Below are 24,419 nucleotides of genomic sequence, written 5' to 3'. Positions count from 1 at the left end.
TGTATGTTTTTTGGAAGTAACTATTGTTCTCTCTAGCAACGAAACAATAAAAATCTTCCTATTCATGTGTTGGTGTATTTGTTTTACTACTATTGTTTGTTGTCATTTTGATTTCCACTAGTGAGGTTTAGCACATGGCAAACAATCATCTTTCCTCCCCACTTCTCACAGTGGATTGTATCCTTTTTGCCACCAGTAAGCAGCTATTATAAGTGTTTGTATGTTTGTTGCTCTATTGCAAAATCATCTATATCGGCTATCGAATGTATGCGCTGCTGTACTAATGTATTTCTAGTGGACCGCGCTCAGGATGCATCTGAACGGGTTTCCTTTCCTGCGTTATCAGTGCGTGGTGATGAGTTTCTGAGTATACATACATTGGTTCATTTTGAGTATGTTTAGGCGTCTACGTGAAGTTTATGGAAGAGTTTATGTATCGCTAGGTCTCTTTTGCATACACCAGCCAGGCGGTGCATCGATCGTTTAACTCAATTCTATGTCTGTATCGGTGTATATTCGGTAGTTGTATGCTATATATTTGCTATAATTCTCTTTACTATACTACCACTAAATCGTTACGCTTCGTTCCTTACTAAATCCTGGGCTAAATTTTGACAACATAATACAAAACCGTACAATTGCAGCCGTATAATTTGTATGCCGTACTCACTTTTATCAGCCCGAAACTGTTGTTTTCAACTAAAACATTACAAAATGCGAATTCTACGTCTGGCTCTTTCCAATGGAAATGTTTTACTTTTGCAGTACTAAACAACGTTTACTCCATTCGAACAAAGAGAGGGTGCGCTTCTGCGTATCGTAGCCTCATTTTCTATTTTCTTTCATGCTCCTCACACGTAAAACGTAATTTAACAATCTCTCTACAACAAAAAACAACTTCATCTTCATCGCAAATTCTAACAAATGTTTTGCGGATAAGAAGCGAAACACGATCAGCATACATAATGATTGTGTTTTGTTTCCTTTCTTTTTACGTTAAATTTATAGACATTTTTTTCTAGTATCGTATCTAAATTCCTTTGATGCTCTAATCCTGTTTCTTTTGTTTTCTTTTGTTTTGTGCGTTATTCATTTGTTCTAATAGTCTCACTGGCATTCTACAGCAATGGATTTGCGTGTTGTTATTTCCGTTTGCTTGATTTCTTGTCTTTTTTTCTTAAAAGGCTATTCTAAACCACTTACAGGGCTTTTTCTCCCGTTCTTTCCCTTCCCTTTTCGCTTTCTATATCGTTTTAACTAAATTTAATATTTCATTGTTCTATGCTATGCCAATACAAATTAAAACAAGACTGCACAAACAATCCTTATAATACGGGTTATACTAATTCCTTTCGAGCAGCTTCCCATTATAGGTCAGACAGAGTGGAGAGTGGTTTTGTTTTGCTCTCCTTCGCATCATAGCGACGCAGACCTTTAATTTATGCTAGACTTCGGGCAGACAGCTCATGCAGATTGAACATGCTGCATGTTTTGTTTATCGGCAACCAAACTGGTTATTTGGAAGCCAGTTTTGCTTCAAGGCCTCGCAGGGCGTGTTAGTTATCAAAACATAGTTAAACCACCTAGGCTTCAAGAGGTTGCTTCTGGCTGTCATCCAATCGTTTCTAATTTTGTCTAGACAGTCGAATGAGAATGTATTTTTTAAAAGGCGAGATGAATGACCTTTTGAAAACCTTTTCGAGACTAATCTTGAACGTTGGATGCCAATGAGGATCTGCGGAATTGGCATTGTAGTTGGACACATTGGACACAACATGTGGAAGTTCCGTTCATTACTATGTTAACCCCTCTCGGACATACCGTAACTATTTTATAGACACAATTTGTTTTTTTTTTTTGTTAACATCATTCTAAAACTATACTCTAAAATCTTTTTCTCCTTGCGCCTTCCTCGTATAAAAACTAAATTTTGACTGGTTTCGCTCAAAGGAATGAATAAAACGTAGCTTCAGTTCGTAATAGTAATAGTATAACAAATGGCCGATTATGTTTTTGTTAAAGAAACAAACTTTCTCTCGCAAAACTAGGGAATATCGAGGGAAACAAAACGTTTCATCATCATTTCTAGTTAACGTATACGTGTTGTGCAGAGTAATCAACAATCTGTCTTTTTTGTGAACATGGAAATTTGGTACCAATCACATTTCTGGTACCAGCGGTACTAATGGTCGAGCTCCGCTGGTCAAAGATCAGAGATCGTCACCTTCTATCTTAACCTCCGGTGTGATGTCGATCAAGGGAGGATGTTCGTCATCGCTGGCCGGACCGGAAAGGTCGTACTCTTCCATATCGCTGCTGTCCTGCCGGATGGAGGGACGCTGCTGTTGCTGCAACTGTCCACCGCCGTTCAGTAGCAGCTGGTGCTGATGATGCAAATGTTGTTGCAGGCTGGCCGCTGATCGCTGCTGCTGCTGCTGCTGTAGGTGATGTTGTGCTAGCGCATGGACGGCATACGTGTTAAAGCTTTCCTGACTACCAAACACCGAATGGTAGCTAAGGTCAAATCCTTCCCCCTCAGTTCCTGCTCCACCGCCCGCCGTAACACCCTGTCCTGGATGGAATTGATCCCACAGTGCATGGTGTTCCCCATTGGCACGGTTCATGCTCTCGCCACTACCACCAGTATCGTTCGAGGAACCACTCATCTGTATGCCGTAGTCACTGTAGTCAATCCACTCGTTCGATCCCAAGTTGCCACCACCATTTACTGATCCATTGCCAACAGTGCCACCGTTCAGTGAAGCCGAAGATCCATTAATGCTGACCCCACGGGCCATCATCTCAGCCGCTAGCATCCCATTACCGAAGATGTCCATCCCCGAACCGACCCCGTACGGGAACATTAATTCACTCTTTTTTCTACGCCGTCTGCGCCGTGGTTCCCCTTCAGGGCGTATCTCGTGCACGTGCTGTCCGCGGATCTGATCGACCGTTCCGTCGGCATTCAGATACACGGCAGCGTGACAACTTCGAATTGCCGAACAGCGCCAAACCTTGCGCCCATCCTTACGCACGTAGTGCAGGAAGTAGCGACAGTTTTGAAACACTAGCACGTCGCGATTTTTCCAATTCTTCACAATCTTGTAATCCTGCGTACCGATCAGTTCGTTCGAGTTCATCTGCTGGCTATGCTGGCGTTGCTGGTATTTGTCCATCAGATAGTCACCCTGTTCGTGGTTGTGCTGCTGCTGGTTGGTTTGTATGACCACCCCGTTCAGGTCGGTGTAGAGCGATGCGTGGCATTGGTTCTTCTTGGCGTCGAAGTTAAAGCAGCGAAAGAACGCACTATGCTCCGTCGGATGACGCGAGATGAAACGGAACTGAAATCCATCGTAAAGTATGATCTTCGGAAGCATCGTTTCGCCGCTCGCTCTTGGATGCGTCGTACCGGAAGCCCTGGCCGATTCATCATCTTCCTCTTCGTCCGACTTGAGCTCGATGGGTTCATCCAACGCCGGAACCGGTTTACCGTTCAGTGCCGTCGTTTCCCTTGCGTCCCACCCGTCCAGCGTGGGATGATTGTGGCTAAAGTCTTCCGCAACTTGGAGCGTTTTGTTCGGCAACAGTAGTACCGTCGCCCGGCAACCAGACACTGCGGAACAGCGAAACACAATTTTGCCATCCTTGCGCGAGTAGTCCAGATAAAAGCGTCCGTTCCGGTAAAGTACCATATCGCGCCCTTTGGAGTTTTTCGTCAGAATGAAATCTGTTGTTCCGATCTCTTCAGCCGGCATGCGCACCTTCGGTAGCTCTTCGTTAATTTGCCCACCGGCCACCTCTGGCCACACCGTCGGGATGGGATGGTTGTGTTCGTGGTTCCGCGTACTGACCAGCTCGTACGTGTCCTCCTTCGTGTGGAATGAAACCGGACATTTGGTTTCCAGCCGCATTGCGCACCGCCAATAGATGGTACCTTCGCGCTTTCGCGTCGCAAACCGGAACCGATGGCCTTGGTGCGTGATGTAACGATGGTAGGTTCCGCCACCGCCCAGCAACGCCTCGCTATTACCATCGGTCACGATGGTAAGCTGGTTTCCGGACACTCCACCTTCAAGCATTCCTTTCGTAAAGCCACCTCCACCATCGACCGACGAATGACTGATGATCTTCTTCGGTGGCGAATGGTTGTGATCGACGAGCTTGGCAAAGTTGATTGACCCATCCGGGAAGAGGTGTACTGAGCCGCGGCACAAACGATGGGAAGAACAGCGCCACACCTGTCCACCACTCTTCTTCTTGTAGTCTTCGAAGTAGCGCCACCCGAGATAGATCATGATCTCTTTGTTTTTGTAGTTCTTGATGATGCGGTATCCATTTCGGCGCGCTACTTCTGGATCTTTACTGAGCGGTTCAACTCCACCAGTAGGATTTCCTGCCGCTACCAGTACATTCTTCCAGTCCGAAGGGTCTATCGTGGTGCTCCGTTTTGTGGAACCGTTCATCCCTCCACTGTCCGATGGATGCTTGATCGGGCTAGTGATCAAACTATCCTTGGTGATATACTTGTCCATATCCTCCACGGGTGGATGCGTGTGTATGAAGTTCTTCGCTTCCTGAATCGTACTGTTCGGTAGCAAAAACGCTCCGGCCGGACAGTTTTTAAACATCGTGCAACGATACGAACGACGGCCATTCTTTGACTCGTACTGGAAGTAATACCGATAGCCCTTATAGATGAGGAACTCCCGCTTCTGGCCACTTTTTACCAGCTTGAAATCAGTCGACCCTTCGGTCGGTTCACCCTTGACCGGAAGTCGAATCTCGCACAGCATCGCATTCTCGTGCGGTTCCGAGGGGTCCGGTGGATCGTGATTGTGCGGCTGATCGTTCACATTCAAAAACTCGAGATTGCGCTTCGTTTGGATGGACGCCAGGCAATCCTTATCGTGGCGCAGTACGCACCGCCAGTAGAAGCTACCCTCGGGCCGTGCATGGCAGTACTTGTACCGATAGCCCTCGTACACGATAATCTTCTGCGGACGGCGACGTTTATCGTCCTCTTCGGTCGCGTTGCCTGCGCCGAACCGTGAGCGATCCGCTGCATCCACTGACAGGTCCATGTCGTAGTCCACCGTTTCTTCCTTGCAGATCTTCACGATGCGACCGTCCGTGTGCAGGAATACGGTGTCTGTACAGAGACGTCCTCCTGGTGCTGACTCTTCGCCACCAATCACATTCGTACATCGATACACCCTCACACCGTCCTTACGGGTCAATATCAGTCCGTGGGTGTGTCCACCATACAGCAGCACTTCCGAACCATCGTTTGCCATTCGCAGTTCGTAGTTTTTCCGCGGATCGACCGATTCACCCACCGTCCGACTGTTGTGCTCCGCCATTTGCTTAATGGGATTTTGCTCAGGCTGGTCCGTCCGGGAAGCGTTTACTGCTGCCGCAGCCATTAATGCAGCGGCTGCCGCAACACGACGCTGCGCAAGCTCAACCTGCCGTTGGCGTAACAACTGTTGCTGCTGCTGCTGTCTCAGAAGGCGCTGTTGTTGCATCTGGTGCTGTTGCTGCTGTTGCAGCAGTAGCTGCCGCTGCAACTGTTCCGCCTCGACCGGGTCGGGCTGGATGGTTTCGTACTTGCTGACCGCGTCCGGTTCCGTCGGTGGATGAGTGTGCGACAGTTCGTTCGTTTTGAACAACCGCCCAGCGTAGCTACAAATCTTCACCGGACAACCAGTGACGCTGCACGCCCAGTACCACTTCGGAAGTCCGCTAACCGACTTGTTGCGACGCAGGAACCGATTGTCGTCGAATATGATATTGTACGAGTTGAAGCGCGCTTTCACGACTTTGAAATCCGTCGATCCGCCATCCTAAAAACACGACACAAAATACGTTAACAAACGGTCAAATCACAACCAAATGGTTAACTTACCCTCGCGTAGTGTGGATTCGGTGCTCCCGCATTGTAGATCAACTCCCGCAGCCCATCGTCCAGAAACTTTTGCACCTTTTTGGTGGGCTCGAGCACCCCACCAATGGTTCGTGGTGTGGCGTTACTCTGGGAGGTGTTAGCTGCCACCGAAGGTAGTCGCGCAACTTCATCCGGTTGTACTCGTCCACCGCTTACCAACCCATTTAGCCGTTGCAACTGCTGATAGACGGTCTCCCCGTGATGGTATGGCAACAGATTATTGCTCCCGGCCGCCGCCATGGATAACATCTCCGCCATAAACCGCTGCGGCCGACCACGCTTGCCGGTGACATTGGAATAGTCCGTGATTTTTAACGTTTTTAACCCGGACGAGCCGGGCTGGGGTGCGAATTCGATGGTTTTCCAACCACGCTCGAATGGGTGTCCGCTTGCTGGCGGGCCATCCTCCTGCCCATTCGGCACAAATCCATCCCCGTCCGAGCTGACATCGTTTCCGATCTCGTCACCAGCAGCTCCCTCGTCTATTTGTGTCTCCTGCGCTAGGAATTGGTTCGGATTGAAGTACTCTTCCTCGTCGTCATCCTGCTCGTACTGCTGCTTGCGGTTATCGTTTTCTTCGTCAGCGTTCGCATCGAAAGATTCCTGCTTAATTTGATACGGTGCAAGATGTTGCTTACTTAGCTCCTCATCCTCCTCACCATCCCCGTCCTCCGCTGGAGTTCCATTTTGTGGTTTCTTCACGCTGCTATTACCGTCCTCCTCGTCATCATCTTCATCGGGTAGATCTGCCTCCGTTCGGTATCGTTTACGGTCCACGGCAAGCTCTTCATCTTCGCACGTTAGCAATTCGCTACTGTCTCCATTTTCTGACAAACGGCGCCGCTTACTGTGTGGAAGGATTGTCGTCAACCGATTGTCTCCCGGATCGGCCGCTAGACCCAGACCGGCGAAGAAACTGACACGCTTCTTCCGTAGCAACCGATCGTTTTCCACGCACTTTGTTTTGTACTTGAAGAAGGCCTCAATGCTGACGATACAGTTGGCGCATATGTTTGCATCATGATCATCGCGTACGCTTAGCTGCAGTTACCCGTATCCATAGCAACCATAAAAAAGAAAGCAGAGCGAAAAGAGAGAACCTCATTACATAAGCACTCGTACGTTAGAATTTAGTTTACACAATATACTGTTGATAGGGATTTTTTTTCAAATTCTTTTGCATAAAGATAAACATGGTTACACACCCAGAAAACACGCAACACCACATCAAAGCAAACTAAGATATGGTGCTTGGACTATTATCTATGGAAAAATACAGACGATAAATTTTGGAGTGCTCGCAGTGCACAGATTGTCAATCAGAATTGTGTCTCGGGACCGCTGGGCAAGTAAGAATTGCCATGATGGTGATGGAGTCCCGGAGAGTAAGCGCTTCGCCCCTGTCGTGATACTGGAAGGTTTCCATTCCAACAAGATAAGGGAATCCCGCCGTCACCGTTGCGCGCTCCGAGATTGCTTAACTCGCCTCCGGGTCAACCCACCACAAATCATCTATCAGTGCGACACACACACACACACACACGCGGGTTTGTTGACGGATGATGGATGGAACAATAATAAAACGGATGGAGGGTGAAAAAGAATTGATACAAAATGTGTATATTTCACACACAACAACAACAAAAAAACTGGCTCGTCATACGACCAAAATACGGAATCATACCGATAAGTAAACCTGTTGGGAATGGCACTGTTTGAGCCGAAAGGTGGAGGGATATGTGGAATTGAAATTCCCAACCCATTGGCCATGGTCTCGCCGAGAGGGGTGGCTGGTCTCGATTGCGTAACGATGAATTCTTTATTTAAATATTGACATATCGATTTGAAATCATCTGGCAGACTAACAATTTACACAAGTTGCTGGAGATACGGCAATCCGCGCACAGATATTATGAGGTTGTTTAGACCAAAGGAAAACTAACAAATAAAGTGCCGTTACGCTCGGTGTTCTACCCGTAACTAGGCAACTGTATTTGCGAAAAGGTTTCCCTGTTTCACGTGCAAAAAGGAAGTGGGCATTGCCGGGTACACGGTTGACTAACTTTATGTTGCTTCCTGCTGTTGCAACACAACATCATCATCCTCTCCCATCGTAGCAACCTGCATTATTATTTCGCTCAATCTAATGCAAATGAATGATTTGTGTTTTTTTCTTCTTCTTCTTCTTCTTTGTTACCTGGTTTTACTTTTGTTTCTATGTATGTGTGTGAGTGTGTGCTATTCTTTGCCTTTCTTGGCTCATCTAATTACACTAATTGTGCAACGTAAACCGAGCATCGAACGTTCGTTTTACGTTTCATATTTTCTATGCGTTCGGGTTGGAGTTATAACAAGGGGGGGGGTGAACTACCCGAGCGGGAGGCTTTTATTATAAAATTTATCTATGAGAGCAAGAGCGAGAGCGGGTATGCGAAATGAAGAGATAGAAGACCTACAAAAGCGAACAATATAACAATCTTTTAAATCTGTTTCCCCGAGACATGAAACAACATCGATCATTGCGGGTATTTATGTGTGCGTTTATATCGCTATACAAATTGTTGTTGGATGCGTGTGGTACAACATATTTTATCGACAAACGCGGAGAAGGCCTAGCCATTTGTTATTCGGTTTAGAAAATAATATTGGAAAAAAAACACACACCATCCCATGACCTCGGTACATTGGACGTAACACGACGCTTTTGTGTGTTTGTGTTTTATACTATATATATATATATATATACAATGGGTAACAAGATAAGTTAAACCAAAAAAAAGCTAATTTACGTACAGCGACGAATGGTGCATTGTTCGGTGTAGTAAGAGGGGTTTGGGTGGGAAACAATGACATAAATCGATAAACACAATAATCGTCTGCATTACACACAATATAAGCAGTACAGACCCATTTTGCAATAAAAACGGTTGAACCGAACATTGTTTACGCATGTGAGCAAATTGGCAAATGGTAAATGCTTCTGTAAAGGAAAGGTATTTAACATTATAGAATAAAACAACTGCACTGTTAAATGTTAACACTATCATATTCAAATTAATGTTAACACTATCCAACAGATGGCGCTATGCAGAAATTGTCGCTGTTCTTTCTTCCAAATTTATTATTGTTATTTCCCGGAAGTATTCCTACAGTGGAACGAAGAAACTATACGTTTTGAAGTCAAGTCAAGTTAAAATACTTCAGGTTCACGGTACTTGATGTAAACTATTGTGGAAGGAATAGTTTTAATTGGAAGCTAATCTATTTATCTCCAAGGATACTCTCCTTCAAGGCTAATATCCGGGATGTCAATAATGACAACATCGATTTACTTGCCAGAACATCTTGAATCTAGCAGATCTTGCACGGATCCCGAATGTTTCGACTGTTGAAGTAAACATTAGACTCATTTCGACTATACACAATTGCACAAGTAGGATAATGTTTAAACTTTAAATAGATTTTGAAGAAATGGAGCAAAATTGCTTCTAACTTCCATTTACCTATTACATTATGTATCCCAATCCTTGACATCGTACAGCACTTTAACACCAGGAACATACAGGTAAAACACTAAAATTAAGTCTAAACCAGTTCAAAAAGAGAGGGAGATAGCTTTTTGTTTGTAACTACACTGACGACAGCAATTTCCAGTTTGCATAGCAACAATGGCACAAGGTCACAGTCGTATTGAGTTTGTGACATAAATGCAGAATTCCAATGCCTATGCGATTGCCAACTTTATTGTAGGTTGCGATCGTCGTGTGTTGCTGCAAGTAAAGTTTATTGCAATTCGGTTCTGTCTTATTCTACGGTGGAAACGAGTAATTTCTAACAATTTATTCTACACATCTGTCATAAAAACCACCAGACCTGGGCCTTTGGTTCATTGTGTTACTTCAGTACGAACATAAAGTCCACATGTAAAGGAATATTTTTTGTCTGTAGGTAATAAGTTATACGTACAGTTAAACGTACATAAAGGTGAGCTCTTATGATACTAATACACAAATTCATCAGCCGCGCAATCTTTCTATAAAAACCTGATTTTTATTCGCATTGCACAACCAATTCTTTCGTTTTTATTTAAATTCTCATACCATACCGCTTAGAAAGCAAGGAACGCAAAAGATAGCCTGCGCCCGCACACACCCCCTTCTCGACATGGAGAGGAATTGAAAACAATTATGATAGAACTAACACACAAAAACACCAACCCCACAGCCCCCCCCTTCGCCAACACAGGTTCGTAAAACGTTACATTACGACCAGCTTTTCTTGCGTAGTTTTGCCATCGCACCGAACTCGACTCGAACGCCAAGCCGAGAGACGTCGTTAGCAGGGCATACTACGATTACTGATGCAAAATGCTAAGTCACGTCCAATTGTGTCTACTCGGAGGAACTTTGATACACCAAATCAGGGTTTTTCAAAGGGAGTGAAACGATGGATCTGGTTGGACCTTGGCGCGACTAATGATGATGGTGGGAAGCTGGGAGGATAATTCATCTCTTCCCAAGGATGAATTGCATTTGCAATTGATATTTTGCTTCGATTTAAGTACATCCATCTCACCAAAATGGCGAGTTTGGCTTTGCTGTGGAGCTCCGTGTTGAGAAACACTGTTACAAGCTCTTTGTATTTAAGACGCTCTCGCATCAGCGATGTAAAAGAACAAGACATTCTAGACCAACCGAACCGGCCACCACAAGAGGCGAGCATTGGCCATATGCATTGACGACTATGGAGATGTTGCACTGCGGACTGGTATGTAGATTTGCATTTTCTCTCCCCATTTTCCCCACATTTCCTTTCCCTGTACTTCTTTCGTTACTGGTTCAGCGCGTTATGCTCTATGCGTAGTGTATGTATGTACAACAACCGTATCACACACGACTCCGTGTGTCTGTGGTGTAGTGTGCGCGGGTTTGCGTTTTTCTTCTCTGGAAACTACCATTTGCCCAACACAATCGCCCCATCGCGCTTTCCTCTCCCTCCCCTTGGAATGCCAATTTATTGTACTTGTTTTGTGTTTTTTCTGTGTTCATTTTTGCATTACAAAACTTTCAACTAAATAAACCCCGTCGCACACTGTGCAACTTTGCCTCATCGTCCGTTTCCCGCGTTGCAACCGTTTGTACAGTACACAAGCACCAGAAGCTGAAACCAGAAGCAGCAAATATAGAAAAACACGATTGTTGCAATACAACAACTCAGACAGACAGACACATAAACATAATTTAGATAACAAAAAAAAAATACACAAGTGTGCACAAACAGAATGGTTTTTATCATAAAAGGCTAACCAGCAAATCCTGACGCAAAAGTGTTGATTCGAAAACTTCACCAAAACAAAATCAACAACAACAACAACCCAAAACAAAAAAAAAAATCGAACGGATAAAATCGTTAAAAAGGTGTGTTGTTTTCGTTTTGGGATGTGCCGCTTTTTTATCATTGTTGAAGGTGAAGAGAGCTTTGAAACGGGGCTCGATAAAAACCGAGCATCTTGAATGGGGAAAGAGCCAAAGATGAAGTATGTATGTGTGTGTGAAATGCACCAATACTAATGAAAAAAATTCAAACTTTACTGACGTACACGATCGATATTTTGCTCCAACTTCACGATCAACTTATCCCCAAACTCATCATTTTATGTGAGTTTGATTTTCCCATCTCACTCTATTCAATTGGAACGTTGCGTTCGAAAGAGCTCCGCAGGACAGGATTGAAGTTTTCAAGACGAAATGAACTTTCAAAGCAATATCTCCACTTATTTAAAGTTGTCGGCCGCATTACAAGCTTGATATTGAATTGTATTGATTTCGCAAATTGTCCAGCAATAATACAATGTAACAAACAAGTGTAGTAGAAAGAATGGAATAGTAGAAAGAAATGTAGAACATCTTTTTTTGTTGAATTCTAGTTATTCCTTGGCCTTGTTAATCTCCCAACCGAAAATGTTTAGTGCCCGATCGATTGTTTAGAAATTACCTGCTGCATCGTAAGCGATACATATTGCACATGCCATCAACGTACATCGTTGGCGAACAGTTTGACATTGTTCCATCAACCATCATATTGGTCTAAAATGTTCAGTAACATTAAGAAGCTCAGCTCACTTGTGAGATATCGCAATCATTCAGAACTAAAGTGCCAATTTCGAAATGACCTTTACTATTTAGAACATGTCTAGAACCTGGTTTCATTAGACGACTGTGTATTCTGCTATTCGCAGAGGTAATCATCTAGCTACAGGTTAACGGAGAGAGTTCCGGAAAACAAGAAATGGCCTGATCAAGAACTCGAAGGTAGCAGTGCCGCAAAAGGAAGAGCCATAGCAAACCCATTCCACCAATCTGAAGTCCAACCGCTTTATGGGCGATTAGATGTGACCACGGGTCAAGTACCTGACGCAGTAAGAATGCTCCTCCAATATCTCGACTGTCATAAAATGCAAATTTCGAACAAGAACGCGGCGTGAGCCAGCGTCTAACACAGATGAAGGAACAGAAAGCTTTTTATGAGACTAGAAAACGCATTGCAGTTATAGAAACGATCTTTTGCGAAGAGAAGTCACTCCACGAAGGGTGGTTGGCACATCGATTCTGCACATTTCCACCCTTTTGGTACATTAACTTCTGATTTACTGAAGTGGTCTGAGAAACTTAGGACATTTCACCGAGCCTTGACCTATCGGGTACGATCGGGTCAATTTCTCCAATAAAATGCACCGTTCGATCTGACAGCGCATCGAACGGAATGTTTAACCTTCAATCTTCAATGATTAGTGCCCCCTTTTGGGTTCTTCTCGTTGTGGCCCTGCAATTTCTAGGAGTCTTGGCTTTTAGTGATCCGTAGCTGGATATTTCTGCGTTCTGGGTGTACGAAGGAACGAACGGATTGGGGTTATATCGTATTAATATCCCTGGAGTATTCGCACACCCGGTCGAATGGGCTGGCATCAAGATAGCAAGTTTGATTGTTCCCAGATTTTCAGATACATAATATTGCTTCCTATTGCTCTGAATAATCGATTCGGAAAAAGTTGCACCTACAAAAGTACCCGGCAAAACACTTATAAAGAAGAGATATCTTCTGTTTTTTTTAAACCACAAATCCATATTTAGGACTATCCCGGACTATCCCGGCAGGATCGTATTTGAGACGAAGTGCTGATGATGATGATGATGATGATGGGGGCGGGAAAAAGTCAAATAGAAAATGAACCTACCCCGCGGGTGGTAGTGATGCCCGAATGCTCAAAGTCTCGAATTTCCGTGCATAATAAAAATGAGTAATATTTCATCATTTTTCATTCCCGCGAAAATTGCGTGCGAAACAGATGCCGCGCGCCACGGGAAGAGTGAGTTAGGGAAAAATTGGACGCCTTCTCCACATTGCCACCCCGCTCCATGTGACGGTCCTTCTTCACTGACGTTCGTCGCCTTATGCGCCATGTTCCGAGTGAGTGTGTGTGTGTGTGTTCTGTGCGCCATCATTATTATGATTCTTTTGCGCCTTGGAGCTTGTTGTTTTTCCATGTGGCCCCGTTTTTCGTGTAGCTTTCCTTGTGTGTGTGTGTGTGTGTTTTTTTAACTTTTTCCAGTATGTGTTGTCGTTTTCGAAAAATGGATTTCGTATCGTTCGGCGAGTTTTCCGTGCTCGTTTCACACACCAAAAAAACACACAACAAGACAGCAATACAAACACAATGCGCGCGACACACCATGTACACTGCTCGGTCAAAACAACATGCCGAGGTTGGCAGTAGTGTACAAGTACAGCAGTACATCAAACAACAAAAAACATTAAAATATTCCTCTTCCGTCCTGTTGTCTTCCTCGTGAAACGAATCCACCCAGAGAACGCATTCGCTTATTATGATTTCCATGTTTTTTAAAAAGCTTCCTCAGCTTCAGTTTTTTTGCTTTCTGTTCCTGTCCCCCCCCCCCCCCCCATTCGTTGGAAATGAATCGCACGATGTTCATCCGTTCGAAATGAATCGCACGATGTTCATCCGTTCGAAATGAATCGCACGATGTTCATCCTCACGGACCGAGATCGTCTGTCGTTGCGGGGCTGGCTCACCGGTTTTCGGGTGGTGTGCGCTTGATAGTCTGTTTTATGATTATTATTACCATTAGTCCATGCCGTCCCATTATTGCTGCCATTCTCGCATGCTTTTTCCTGCTGCTCATTCGTGCTAAAAGTTGAAACACACAGCACAAACGTAAAGTTCAGTGAGCACATCCACTCCAAGTTGTGGTATGTATTATTCCGAATCGATTGATTGAACACACGGCCATTCGTTTTGTTCGACGATTCGTAAGATGTTGGGAAAATTTCTGTGCTCGGTTTATATCCGAGTTTCATGACACCGAACCTCGCGATTTATCCTCTTACAGGAAGGTGTAGAGGTGGGGGGGGAGGTGCTTCCTGTGCATCTAGAAGGGATTTATGTATGCGACATAAATCAGATCATCATCATCATCGGTACGTTTTTCGCTGGTAGCGGATTATGTAATTGTGCACCACACTCTGACGACATATTGTTCTTCCCTTCGTGCTCTATCAATTGCCCTTGGAGTAAAATATTAGGTCCACTGCTTACTAATGTCAATGTTTCTGAATCGATGAGTTGGTAGAAATTGACACTCGAATCATTGCATCATATACCTCAATATGATTGATTTCGTGTCTGGTAAGTTGACTTCTGGTAAATATGTAGGGAGATACTTCTCGAAGCTAACAAAAATGTTTCAGAAGTGATTTTGTCACTTTAAACATCACAACTCAGTCGTTGGCAAGATGGCTTTTTAGTGGGTAGGAAAGCCCGATGTGTTCCAACTTCAACTGATGAACTGGTGGGATCGGATTTGATAACTGTTCGCACTTTTGGCTGATCAGTTCTTCCCGTAATATGTGAGCATAAAAACAAAAGGCTTAATTCTTGTATTGCTTCAAAAGATAAGTAAAATTTTCGATACGAAAATCGGGATTTGGGTAAACAGACGACTAAGTTACCAAGTAGTGCAATCAACATTAGCGCAAATGGAATAATTCTTTCCACATCAGATAAAATCAAATGATAAAATGGTCATTACTAAGTTGCGCACCCAATAATTTAATGCATGACAAATGTTACGTTTTTTTGTGAGTCGAACGGACGACTTTAAGGAAAAATTTCTCACAATCTGTAATTTTAAATCGCAGCATACATACACAAGTCCGTGTGACTGTGTCCAATCGACGATGAAACAGACGAGATTGTAGTGCACTGTACAACAATTATGATATTGATCATGTGCTGTTGTTGATATTTGTTGCCGCTTGTCCGGACTGCCACAACATAAAGCGAGAAAGAGAGAGAGAGAGTGCGAGAGAGTGAGAGTGAGAGAGAGAGAGAGAAAGAGAGAGACAGGGGAAAAGTATGTGGCGAGAAAATCAAATCTATCTTGCTCTGTTTTCTCGCCTACTTTTCTTCCTCTTTCAACAGTGCCCGTCGCTGGCCTACAGTGACTATCGCGAAATAATGTATGTGCATGGAATATACAATTAATGGAACGAGATGAGAAATTCAAAACCCAGTGCGCGGCCACAGAAACGGGAAAGAAAATTGTTTTAAATGAAACAACTGCGCCAAGTACGGAAAGAAATTGACGAGAAGTTGTCTACATGAACATTTCCTCCCCCGACACAACCCACCCCACAACAAGGGGGTATGAGTGTATTGCGGCAGGGGGCATGGAGGTGTGCGGATGAAGGCAATGAAACTTTAGAAGTACCATTTATCGACCCAGCAGCAACAACAAAACAACAATAACAGTAATAGTATGTAGCGGCCACAGTACACAATTGCTGCTTGTGGTGGTGGTGGATGTTTAGTTGTTTGCATTCGGGGTTTTTTTTTCGCAGGCTAATGGGGACGCAAATTCCGCTACAGAAATAATCGTACGTAAAACTAGCGCTAGGCGATGTTAGTAATAAAATTCAACTAGACAAAAATGAGCACAGCAGCAATCGTGTGTGCAGGCAGAACACAAACACAACCCCGTACGGATAGAGAGATAGTTCGAAGGAGCATACCAGATCGAGAGAAGGAGAGAGCGCATACATGCGTTTATATCTGTAGAGATTGCAAGGTGGTTCTTGCGAGGGGTGAGTTTCGGTGGCTGTATAGCGCCGCGCACCCTTGGATCAAAATCAAATACAATCGCGCAGAGTCTCTTAAAACATCGGTCGAATTAAAACCGTGAGTGTAAGCGAGACAGCACCCGACCCGTAATGCGATCGGGTGGAGTGGAGAGAGAAAAAAAGTATACAAAAATGGAATTTGAAACTACAACACACTTCGTAACAGCAAACAGCACGGGCAGGAAAAATATAACAAGCCAATCAATTCAATCAATTCAATGGTGCGCGCGAGGTTGTAATAAAACATCCAACCAACAACCAACAACACCCAACCAGACAAACACAAATGCAAACGGCACACAATATGATAAACCATTTTAGTAAGGGGTTGGTTTTAAGAGGGATGGGGGATGGGGGGTTGAACGAGAGGAGGAAGTGCCATGCCCGGTATAAGAAGGCGTAGAATATTCTCAAGTAGATGTATTAAAAGAAGAAAAAATACAGATCGAAAGATGAAATGGATTCGAGAGCGCGATGGAGAAAGAGAGGTTTGGATTTGGAAAAAAGGAATATTTTTGAAAGAAATAGACCCTGAACGGTTGCTTTTATTACTATATGCATCATAAAAAGATCACTATCGTATGCTCACACACACACACCAACACAACATGCACACAACTGATGATTTCTATGCTAATGGGGGCGAGAATCTATGGCGGTTCGTTTAGCCTGTAAAATGATGCTATTCCAACCATTCAGCATGATGGTTTTTGTACAGCAAATATGCAATACAGCACATTATGTAACGCGCTCTGATTTTCATTGAATATTCATAATAATATTAAACATGTTCTTTATTTTTTGGAAACCGACAATTCTTCTGGAAGAAAGATTTCTTAAGCAGAAGAAAGCAATTGCGTTACAAGAAAGCAGGAAATGGAAAAGAGGAAATCGATGGTGGTAGACAGCAGCCAGACGACGAACCGCGCTCTAGATGACACTTGCTGCTAAACACTCCACACGAAACAGAGAGGAAACTAGCGAAATGAGAGAGCGAGAGAGAGTGCGAGAGAGAGAGAGAGAGAGAGAGAGAGCGAGAGAGAGCTAGTATTGCAAAACATGTGAAACAGATTCTTTCTCACCATGGAAACATGCTGGTCCAAACGAGAGAAGGACTTCGACTCATCGAGCAAAAAGTGACTTGACATACTTTGACCTTTTCTCCTATTTTCTAGCGTGGAGTAAGTTGATGATCATTTCCGGCGCATGAAGCAGCGGAGGGGAAAGGGAAAGAAGATACACGGATAAAGATAAAGATCAGATTCAGCATAACACAGGAAGGTAGCATAGCGGTGGGAAAATGGAAAATGGAATAATAAAACATTAGAAAACATCGAATGTCCTGAAAACTGTTGGGCCCGAGATTGCGGAGATTCGAACAACTTATTCTCCCGCTACTCGATTGCCCTTTGGTATATCATTATCATGGATATCTGGCGATACGGTGCCTGGCGCACATGTGTGTGTAGATATCTTTACATTCGGGCCTGCTAACAGCATCGCCGGGCGTATCATAAAAACGCACACCGAGTCCGATAAGCGTGTAAGGAATGATCTAACAAATGTAACTCGACTCGTCGGTGCGTGTTCCCCTTGGTTTGGAGTTGTTTGGTTAAGTTTGTGTCTAAATTGCTTTGTAAAGCTGAACTAACACATCTGCAAGTCCCAACCCGACACACCAATGACGGAGCAAATTTTGCCGGTGGTGATGGGTTTGGAAATAACAAAAAAGAACGACTTACAGTAATAAAAACGAATCGTTATGAAAAGTAAAGTCAAGAAAAAACAATCTTTTTTATTACACTCCGAAAGGCAAAAGACGAAAAGTTCAATTTACGTAAAATTAAACACAAAGATGGAGAAAAGGAACAAAAAAATGAGCTAATGGAATGTAAAATTCAATACCAGGCAAGAGAGAGTGAGAGGCTGAGACACCGAAGCACAAAACATAAAATGGAATAGAAGTAGAGTACTCGCGCTCACACATTGTGTGTGTGTGTATATACAGTGTTAAAAAGCAGAAACGTTGAAACAGTTGAATACATGAGTCGCCGAGCAGGAGTAGAGCAGTGTACGAAGATTAATGATCGTCTATAAAATGCACATTTTCTTTGCTTCAATATTACTCCAGGAAAGGAAAAAACCAATGCGAGAGCGAGATGGACGACCGCTAAGTTCATAGTTTCGTTCTCGCGCAATACACCATCATCACCAGCAGTACTTCTTTTTGCTTATCCGATTAAAGTACACCATGAAAACCAAAAGGGCAGAGAAAAAAAGAAGAAGCAAACGACAAGATCGAGAGAGAGAGAAAGAGAAAGAGAGAGTGAAAGATTTAAACTTAACGAAAGAAGAACAAAAGAAGACTACCACAGAGAGCATATGACAGCAACAAATGTAATGGTATGTTGTTGGCTGGGTAAAGGAGTACTTGGAAAGGGGAAGTGGGCAAAAATAAGTTAATACAAAAGCGAGTGAAGAGAGATAGAAGAAATACAACATATCTCGTTACCGTTTCTTTCTTCTTCCCTTTGCCTTCTTCTTTATTGCCTACACCACGCTGCGTATCTAGCAGCCCTAGCTTATCCCTTCCATCATCTACATCTACTAAACGTAATGCCCACATTCATAAGCAAAAGCACTCCATGCATACATACCGATCGTTACTAACACACACATACACAGCGTGTGAACGCGTAGTTGAAGCGGAATGTTTTACAAAACTCATGAAACTAAATTACACTTTTGTAACTTCATGAAAATGGGCTATTTGCGTTATGAGTGTATTTGCGCGCTCCGAGGGGTACTAAACGAATGCGAACAAACGTAGAGAGAGTGAGAGAAAAAAAAGAAAGAGAGAGAGAGAGCTCCAGTATAACAGTGATGGACAAAAGTTTTGCCACCAGTGCAGACCAACTAAGTCTTTTCTGCTTGATTGGGTTGAATTTTTATGCTCATTCGCTAAGGGCCAAGCTCGAAAGGTTGTTACACAATGCAGGGCGGAAGGGGAAGAGTTTGTTAAAAGGTGGTTGGCAAAGAAGGTGGTCGTTAAAGAATGCTAGGAGTCGCTTCTCCGTGCTGCTGAGCTTTGAAATGGAGCAAAATGGTTGGGAGCGAAGAATTGGTAACACAATCTCGCTTAACTGTGACTGACAGCGTGTGCATTTTAACAGCGGACAATTTGAGAGCAAACAGTAATGAAGAAAAAAAACTGGCAGTGGTGGAAAAGATAAATGCAGCAAATTTGCGCGAACCAAACCGGCGGAAGATGGAGCTGGAGTCTGTACAGTACAGGGGGTGGGGAGACACAAGATTTAGTTTAACAGCGAGACATACATAAAGAGGATAGAACCTTTTAAGACGCACGAGAACCGAGATAGCATGGAGCACTAACATTCCCGGAGCCATTTGACGCATACAGTCAAACGTGGCCGGGCTCTACATACTGCAGAAGTGAAAAGCATAAAAAGATTCACAGTTATGACATATTGCTGGAGAAGAGAAACGGGTAACTAGGGGTTTAGGGGTCTTACAGAGGGGGTAAAGAGAGCGTAATAGCAGAACTAACAATATAGCGATATTTTTCACAACATAGTGTTAAAATGGGGACGAGCGACGACGACAACCTGAACCTGAAAGCATACGACGACAATTGACGCTCTGGTTTCAATTGTCAAACAGAGAAAAGAAAGATGATCATACCACAAATGTGTTGGAGAGGGGGGTGGAATAGGGGGAGAGATACAAGGGGAACCTCCTCCGTCTTGTCTTAACACCCCCGGCGCGCGATGTTCCAGTAGCTAAGAAGCAATAATGTGAATAAATGTGTAGCATTTTTGAAACTCTAACCATCGTCATCCTACCCATATTTATTCACAGAGACACGAGATGGATTGACTTGATTTCTTAAATTTAACGTAATGAATTCGGTCCCGGAATTTTTAAAGGATGAAAATTCAAACTCAGGCACACATACACACACACACACACCAATGCTTTCCAAAACAACAGAACAAAAGAGAGAACTGATCAATTCTGAGCACGGAATAGTTAAGCTGGTTTTTTTGAACATTTTGTTAAGCTCCTGTCTAAGCAAACGCAACGTGGCTTCAGGATGGAGGGTCTTATACAATTTTCCTGGCAAAGAATTCATAACATGATGAAATATTTTTTACAAAAAAAACAACTTCCAACAACCGTTGGAACATGCTGAACCTTCCCCGCAGAGCCCATCCCAGTTTGGAATGAGCGCTCTACCTTTGGTATTGAAATTGAACAACACTCCACATGCTAGTCACAAGTCAGGGTTGAGCAACCAAGAGCGAAATCTGTGATTGAGCTGTGCGAGAGGTTCCGTCAAATACGTTAAAACATGTAAATGACGTAAATGCAAACAAAAACTTTTTTTCAGGCAAAAGAGTTGATGAATTAGATAAATTCTAGGAGGGCAATATTCGAGATGTGTGACTTCCAGCTCCAATATATTTAATGGGGTGTTTTACCTTTCTTCTTCTTTCTCGGCACAACAACCTCAAGAGATCTAATTAATTTCATTTCATTAACAACTGATGGGTGTGGTAAGACATGGACCTTGACCCTTGTATACTACGTACGACTCTAAAATCCTCTAAATCTTAAAACACTGAGTAGTCACGTTGAAATCGAATAGGTCAAAATGTGCGTCTCACACTATTAAAAATGGGTCTCAGCAGTTTAGCGATGAACACACTTTGCAGGGTTTTTCTCCGGTGCTCGAGAGATTGTAGGCCTAGCAACAGACATCGTGTGTGGTAGTCGGGCATGCTGAAGTTCCCTCTCCATAGGGGGGCAACGAACCGCCACCTTAGTGAATCGTCGTTGAACAGATTCCAGCTTGTTACACCACACAACAGTTTGAGGACTCCATACTACACAGCTAAATCCTAGAATTGAGCGTACTAAACAGACATACAAAGATATTAAACATAGAGGATCTCTGAATTCTACAGATTGTCGAATTATAAAACCAAACATCCTGTTTGATCGGTCAATAATGCTCTCAATGTGCGTCCTGAAGGTAAGCGTGTCGTCTAATTCGACACCAAGATCCTTTACAAGCGCTTTACGTTGCAACACGTTTCCTCGAAGATTATAATTGTATGTACGTGGTTTCTTCAGACGATGGAAGGACATTACACAACACTTATTTAATGATAATTCCATATTATTGTTCGAACATCACACACAGAAAGTATCTAGTACCTTTTGCAGCTTATAGCAGTCTCCGTTGTTCCGTATTGTTGAAAATATTCTAACTTCGTCAGCATAAAATAAATATGAGCCGTCAGGGAGAACATAGCTTAGGTCATTTAGGTACAATGTAAATAATAGAGGACCAAGATTACTACCCTGTGGTACGCCTGATTGACTATGGATTACTGAGGAAATCGAGTGACGTATAGCCGGGATAAGTTGACCTTTTACTTTCGAAGAATTGGATAGTTTCTGGAGAGTTTTTGAGGGTTTAAACTGTAGAATGTAAATTTGAAAGTTATGCATCAACCACCATAGTCTCAGTCTACTCATAGTCCAGCTGTTCTAGTGTTAAAGTATAACTTTTTTGCAAATATTTCTCAAGCTTAGCGTTTGTTAAATACTAATTCTTTATCGTCAGGACCTTCAAAGCATTTCAATAGACATTTGGGGCGAAAGAACACTTACAAAAAATTCCAGACATGGGCATGTTGCTGATCCCTGCACTAGTTCAACTGCGTTGGCTTAAAGCAAACCCTTCCTACAGATGAACAGTACGCTATTTCTCGCCTTCCTTGAGAGTTTGCTTTTTATAACTTGGTGTTGTTGTTGTTGTTGTTTTTGTACTGTTGTATTTTTATTATTACCGTTGCTCTTCTTACGAAAGCAAGAAAAAACAACAAGTCAGGCAATTAAACTTTGAATTATCCATTTCCCCTATTCATATTCTCGTGCTGTCCCTTGTGCGCTCGTTGCTCTCACTCGCCCACTTGGCGCTTGCTTTCTCTTTCGCTCCCACACACACAAACACTGCGGGCAATCGTTGCACTATCTTTGGCTTGTTCTGTCGAGTGGGGAGCGGAGATGGACGGGATGGTAAGCCACCCACCCGCACACATCCAAAACATACCCCTTTCGGGCGCGCGCGCGCCTCTCGGTCACTGCTCCGATAATAATAATGGAATTGTGAATGCTCTCGCTCTATACGTTTCCTGCCCCACACTACCCATTATGTTCTTTTGTATCTATTTCATTCTTGGTCTTTTCCTACACTTATCGATTCTTCACTACAACCCGCTCCAATTCCTCTCCCAGCAGACATCTCTTCATCCATCGTCATAATCCTGATGTTTTTGCCTTCAACTCGGACGGCATCTACTACTACTACCACTACAGCGCGGCATGTGTATTTATTACGAAAGAAGTAGAAGGAAGCAAAGAGAAAAACTATCCAAACCCACCCCATTATACATACACACACACATGCTTGCATTCCACCGGCAGCCGCATGCATGGCTCAGCTCAGCATAGTGCGAACAACAAAACGCCAACACGCTCGCTCTTGTGTAGTGGGAGCGAGAGAAGAGATATCGCAGGCTAATCTAAGTAACCACCTTCCGCAACATTAAAACATTCATTCAAATGATCGTCTTTCTGCCTTCTCCCATTAAACTATCATTGAAATAATAAAATCTTGGTTCGTCGGTCTATCTATCCCTGTCGTTCCCTCTCTTTCTCTTTTTCACACTCGCGTTTGGCATTGCTTTTGCTTGAAATAGGAATTCCACTCAAAGAGACATCAGCGTTTGGAGCTCTGCTTGTCTAGGACGTCTAGGTGAAGGCGCACGAATGAATGCCACTTACCGTTATGGTGGTGCAGTCGAATATCTTATGAAGCAGCGCTTTGTTCGGAATGGTTGCCGAAGGAAACACCGGACACAGATCGACCGTCTGGTGGAAGCACAACCGACAGAACTGATCGTCCCGGGGTTCTGACCGCGAATCGGATTCGTTCATCTTTTGCCAATCGATGGTTTTAGACGTGTCGATCCGCGAATATGACAATGTGCGGTACGGTCCGCACACCTAATCAGCTTTCCGTCTTGTGTACGATCATCTTAATGCGGTGCTGCTTGCTGGTTCTTCATCCTCGCTGGCACAGAGTGCAATTTCTAATTGAAACCAACATTCCGACTTGGATTGGAGTGTTTTGCAATAATGCCTAGAAATCCACCAGTGATTGACAATCGCAACGAAGAAGTTTGGTACTTAGTTAGCTCAGGTTTAACACAATAAGATTGCGGAACAAGCGATGCGGTTCCGAGGGTTGTTGTACGTACTGGCCAGTTGTTTAATGCCGGAATTGGCAGTGAGTGAAAGAGCAGGAACGAACGATTCCGCCACCAAATTACACAATTATGATGTTTCACTCCCCACGACCGTTGCATTCCACAAGTGCGCGGCAATCAACCTCGCTCAACCTCACCCGAACGTCGTCGATACAGGCGGTAAAAAATGGCAAATGGCAATTTTTCGATTACACTCATTAGCACGCGCAAAAAGCTACACCGAAGAGGACTCCCGACTTTGAAGGAAGGGCGATCTACTCGACAAAGTTTAATCGTACGCACAATACTACCAAATACGAACCACGATCGAGGTGAACAGCTCGCTAAACGGAATTCGAATCTATGCCAACCACCACCAAACACAGCGCACCGTTTGATGGTTTGTTTTGCTGTGTGTCACAGTAATGTTGCCTTTCTTGATTCACCTATCACACATATTTAATGAAATAGTGGTGCACTTGCTAGGGCTATTTTCACACTTGAACGGACATTAATCGCTGCATAGATACACAGCCACACTTCACATGATTACAACTCACAGCATAACTGTTGTTCCAAGCTCCTTACATCTAGCGTATCATATTTTAATCGAACTAGGCAATGAAATTTGTATGTATGTATTTTCCTTCCATCATACTTTTTTTCTGAATGCACTGCTTTAACCACTCAGTGCTAAGCACACCAACACTATCACGCACGATACAATGGCATTGTAATACACTTATCTAATTCCGCCTAATTTGTCTCCCAATTGTGAGGAACAATAACAACAAACGAGAATTGTGTGCAGTAATTTACGTACGGCAGCCACAGCCATCCGTTCCGTAGGATGCATGGATGAGGAATGAACGAAATGGATGTGTGACGAAACGACCGTACCGGTACTCAGCGTAATTTATTGCGAGTGCAAAAGGGAC

The 24,419-nt window shown here is 43.7% G+C and overlaps 1 protein-coding gene across 1 annotated transcript; it reads right to left on the bottom strand.

Moving 5' to 3' along the window:
- Positions 1-58: 58 nt before the first annotated feature.
- Positions 59-23,170, bottom strand: LOC128299809 (uncharacterized). The gene is made up of 3 exons (XM_053036164.1): positions 23,018-23,170; positions 5,906-6,985; positions 59-5,843 (listed from the first exon to the last, which is right to left on the bottom strand). The coding sequence occupies exons 1-3, from the start codon at positions 23,168-23,170 to the stop codon at positions 2,211-2,213; spliced, it is 4,866 nt and encodes a 1,621-aa protein (XP_052892124.1). The 3' UTR covers positions 59-2,210.
- Positions 23,171-24,419: the final 1,249 nt, after the last annotated feature.

Source organism: Anopheles moucheti, chromosome 2 (genome assembly GCF_943734755.1).
Source record: "Anopheles moucheti chromosome 2, idAnoMoucSN_F20_07, whole genome shotgun sequence".
NCBI lineage: Eukaryota > Metazoa > Arthropoda > Insecta > Diptera > Culicidae > Anopheles > Anopheles moucheti.
Note: the sequence above shows the minus strand (reverse complement) of the source record. Positions and strands in the feature narration are given on the sequence as shown.

What these genes read in the sequence shown, in the direction of transcription:
- LOC128299809 (XM_053036164.1), bottom strand. Translation starts at nt 23,170, where the DNA reads ATGAACGAATCCGATTCGCGGTCAGAACCCCGGGACGATCAGTTCTGT. An exon ending in TCGACTGCACCACCATAACG is followed by an intron (nt 6,986 to 23,017) that starts GTAAGTGGCATT and finishes GGGTAACTGCAG; the next exon opens with CTAAGCGTACGCGATGATCA. An exon ending in CGAATCCACACTACGCGAGG is followed by an intron (nt 5,844 to 5,905) that starts GTAAGTTAACCA and finishes TCGTGTTTTTAG; the next exon opens with GATGGCGGATCGACGGATTT.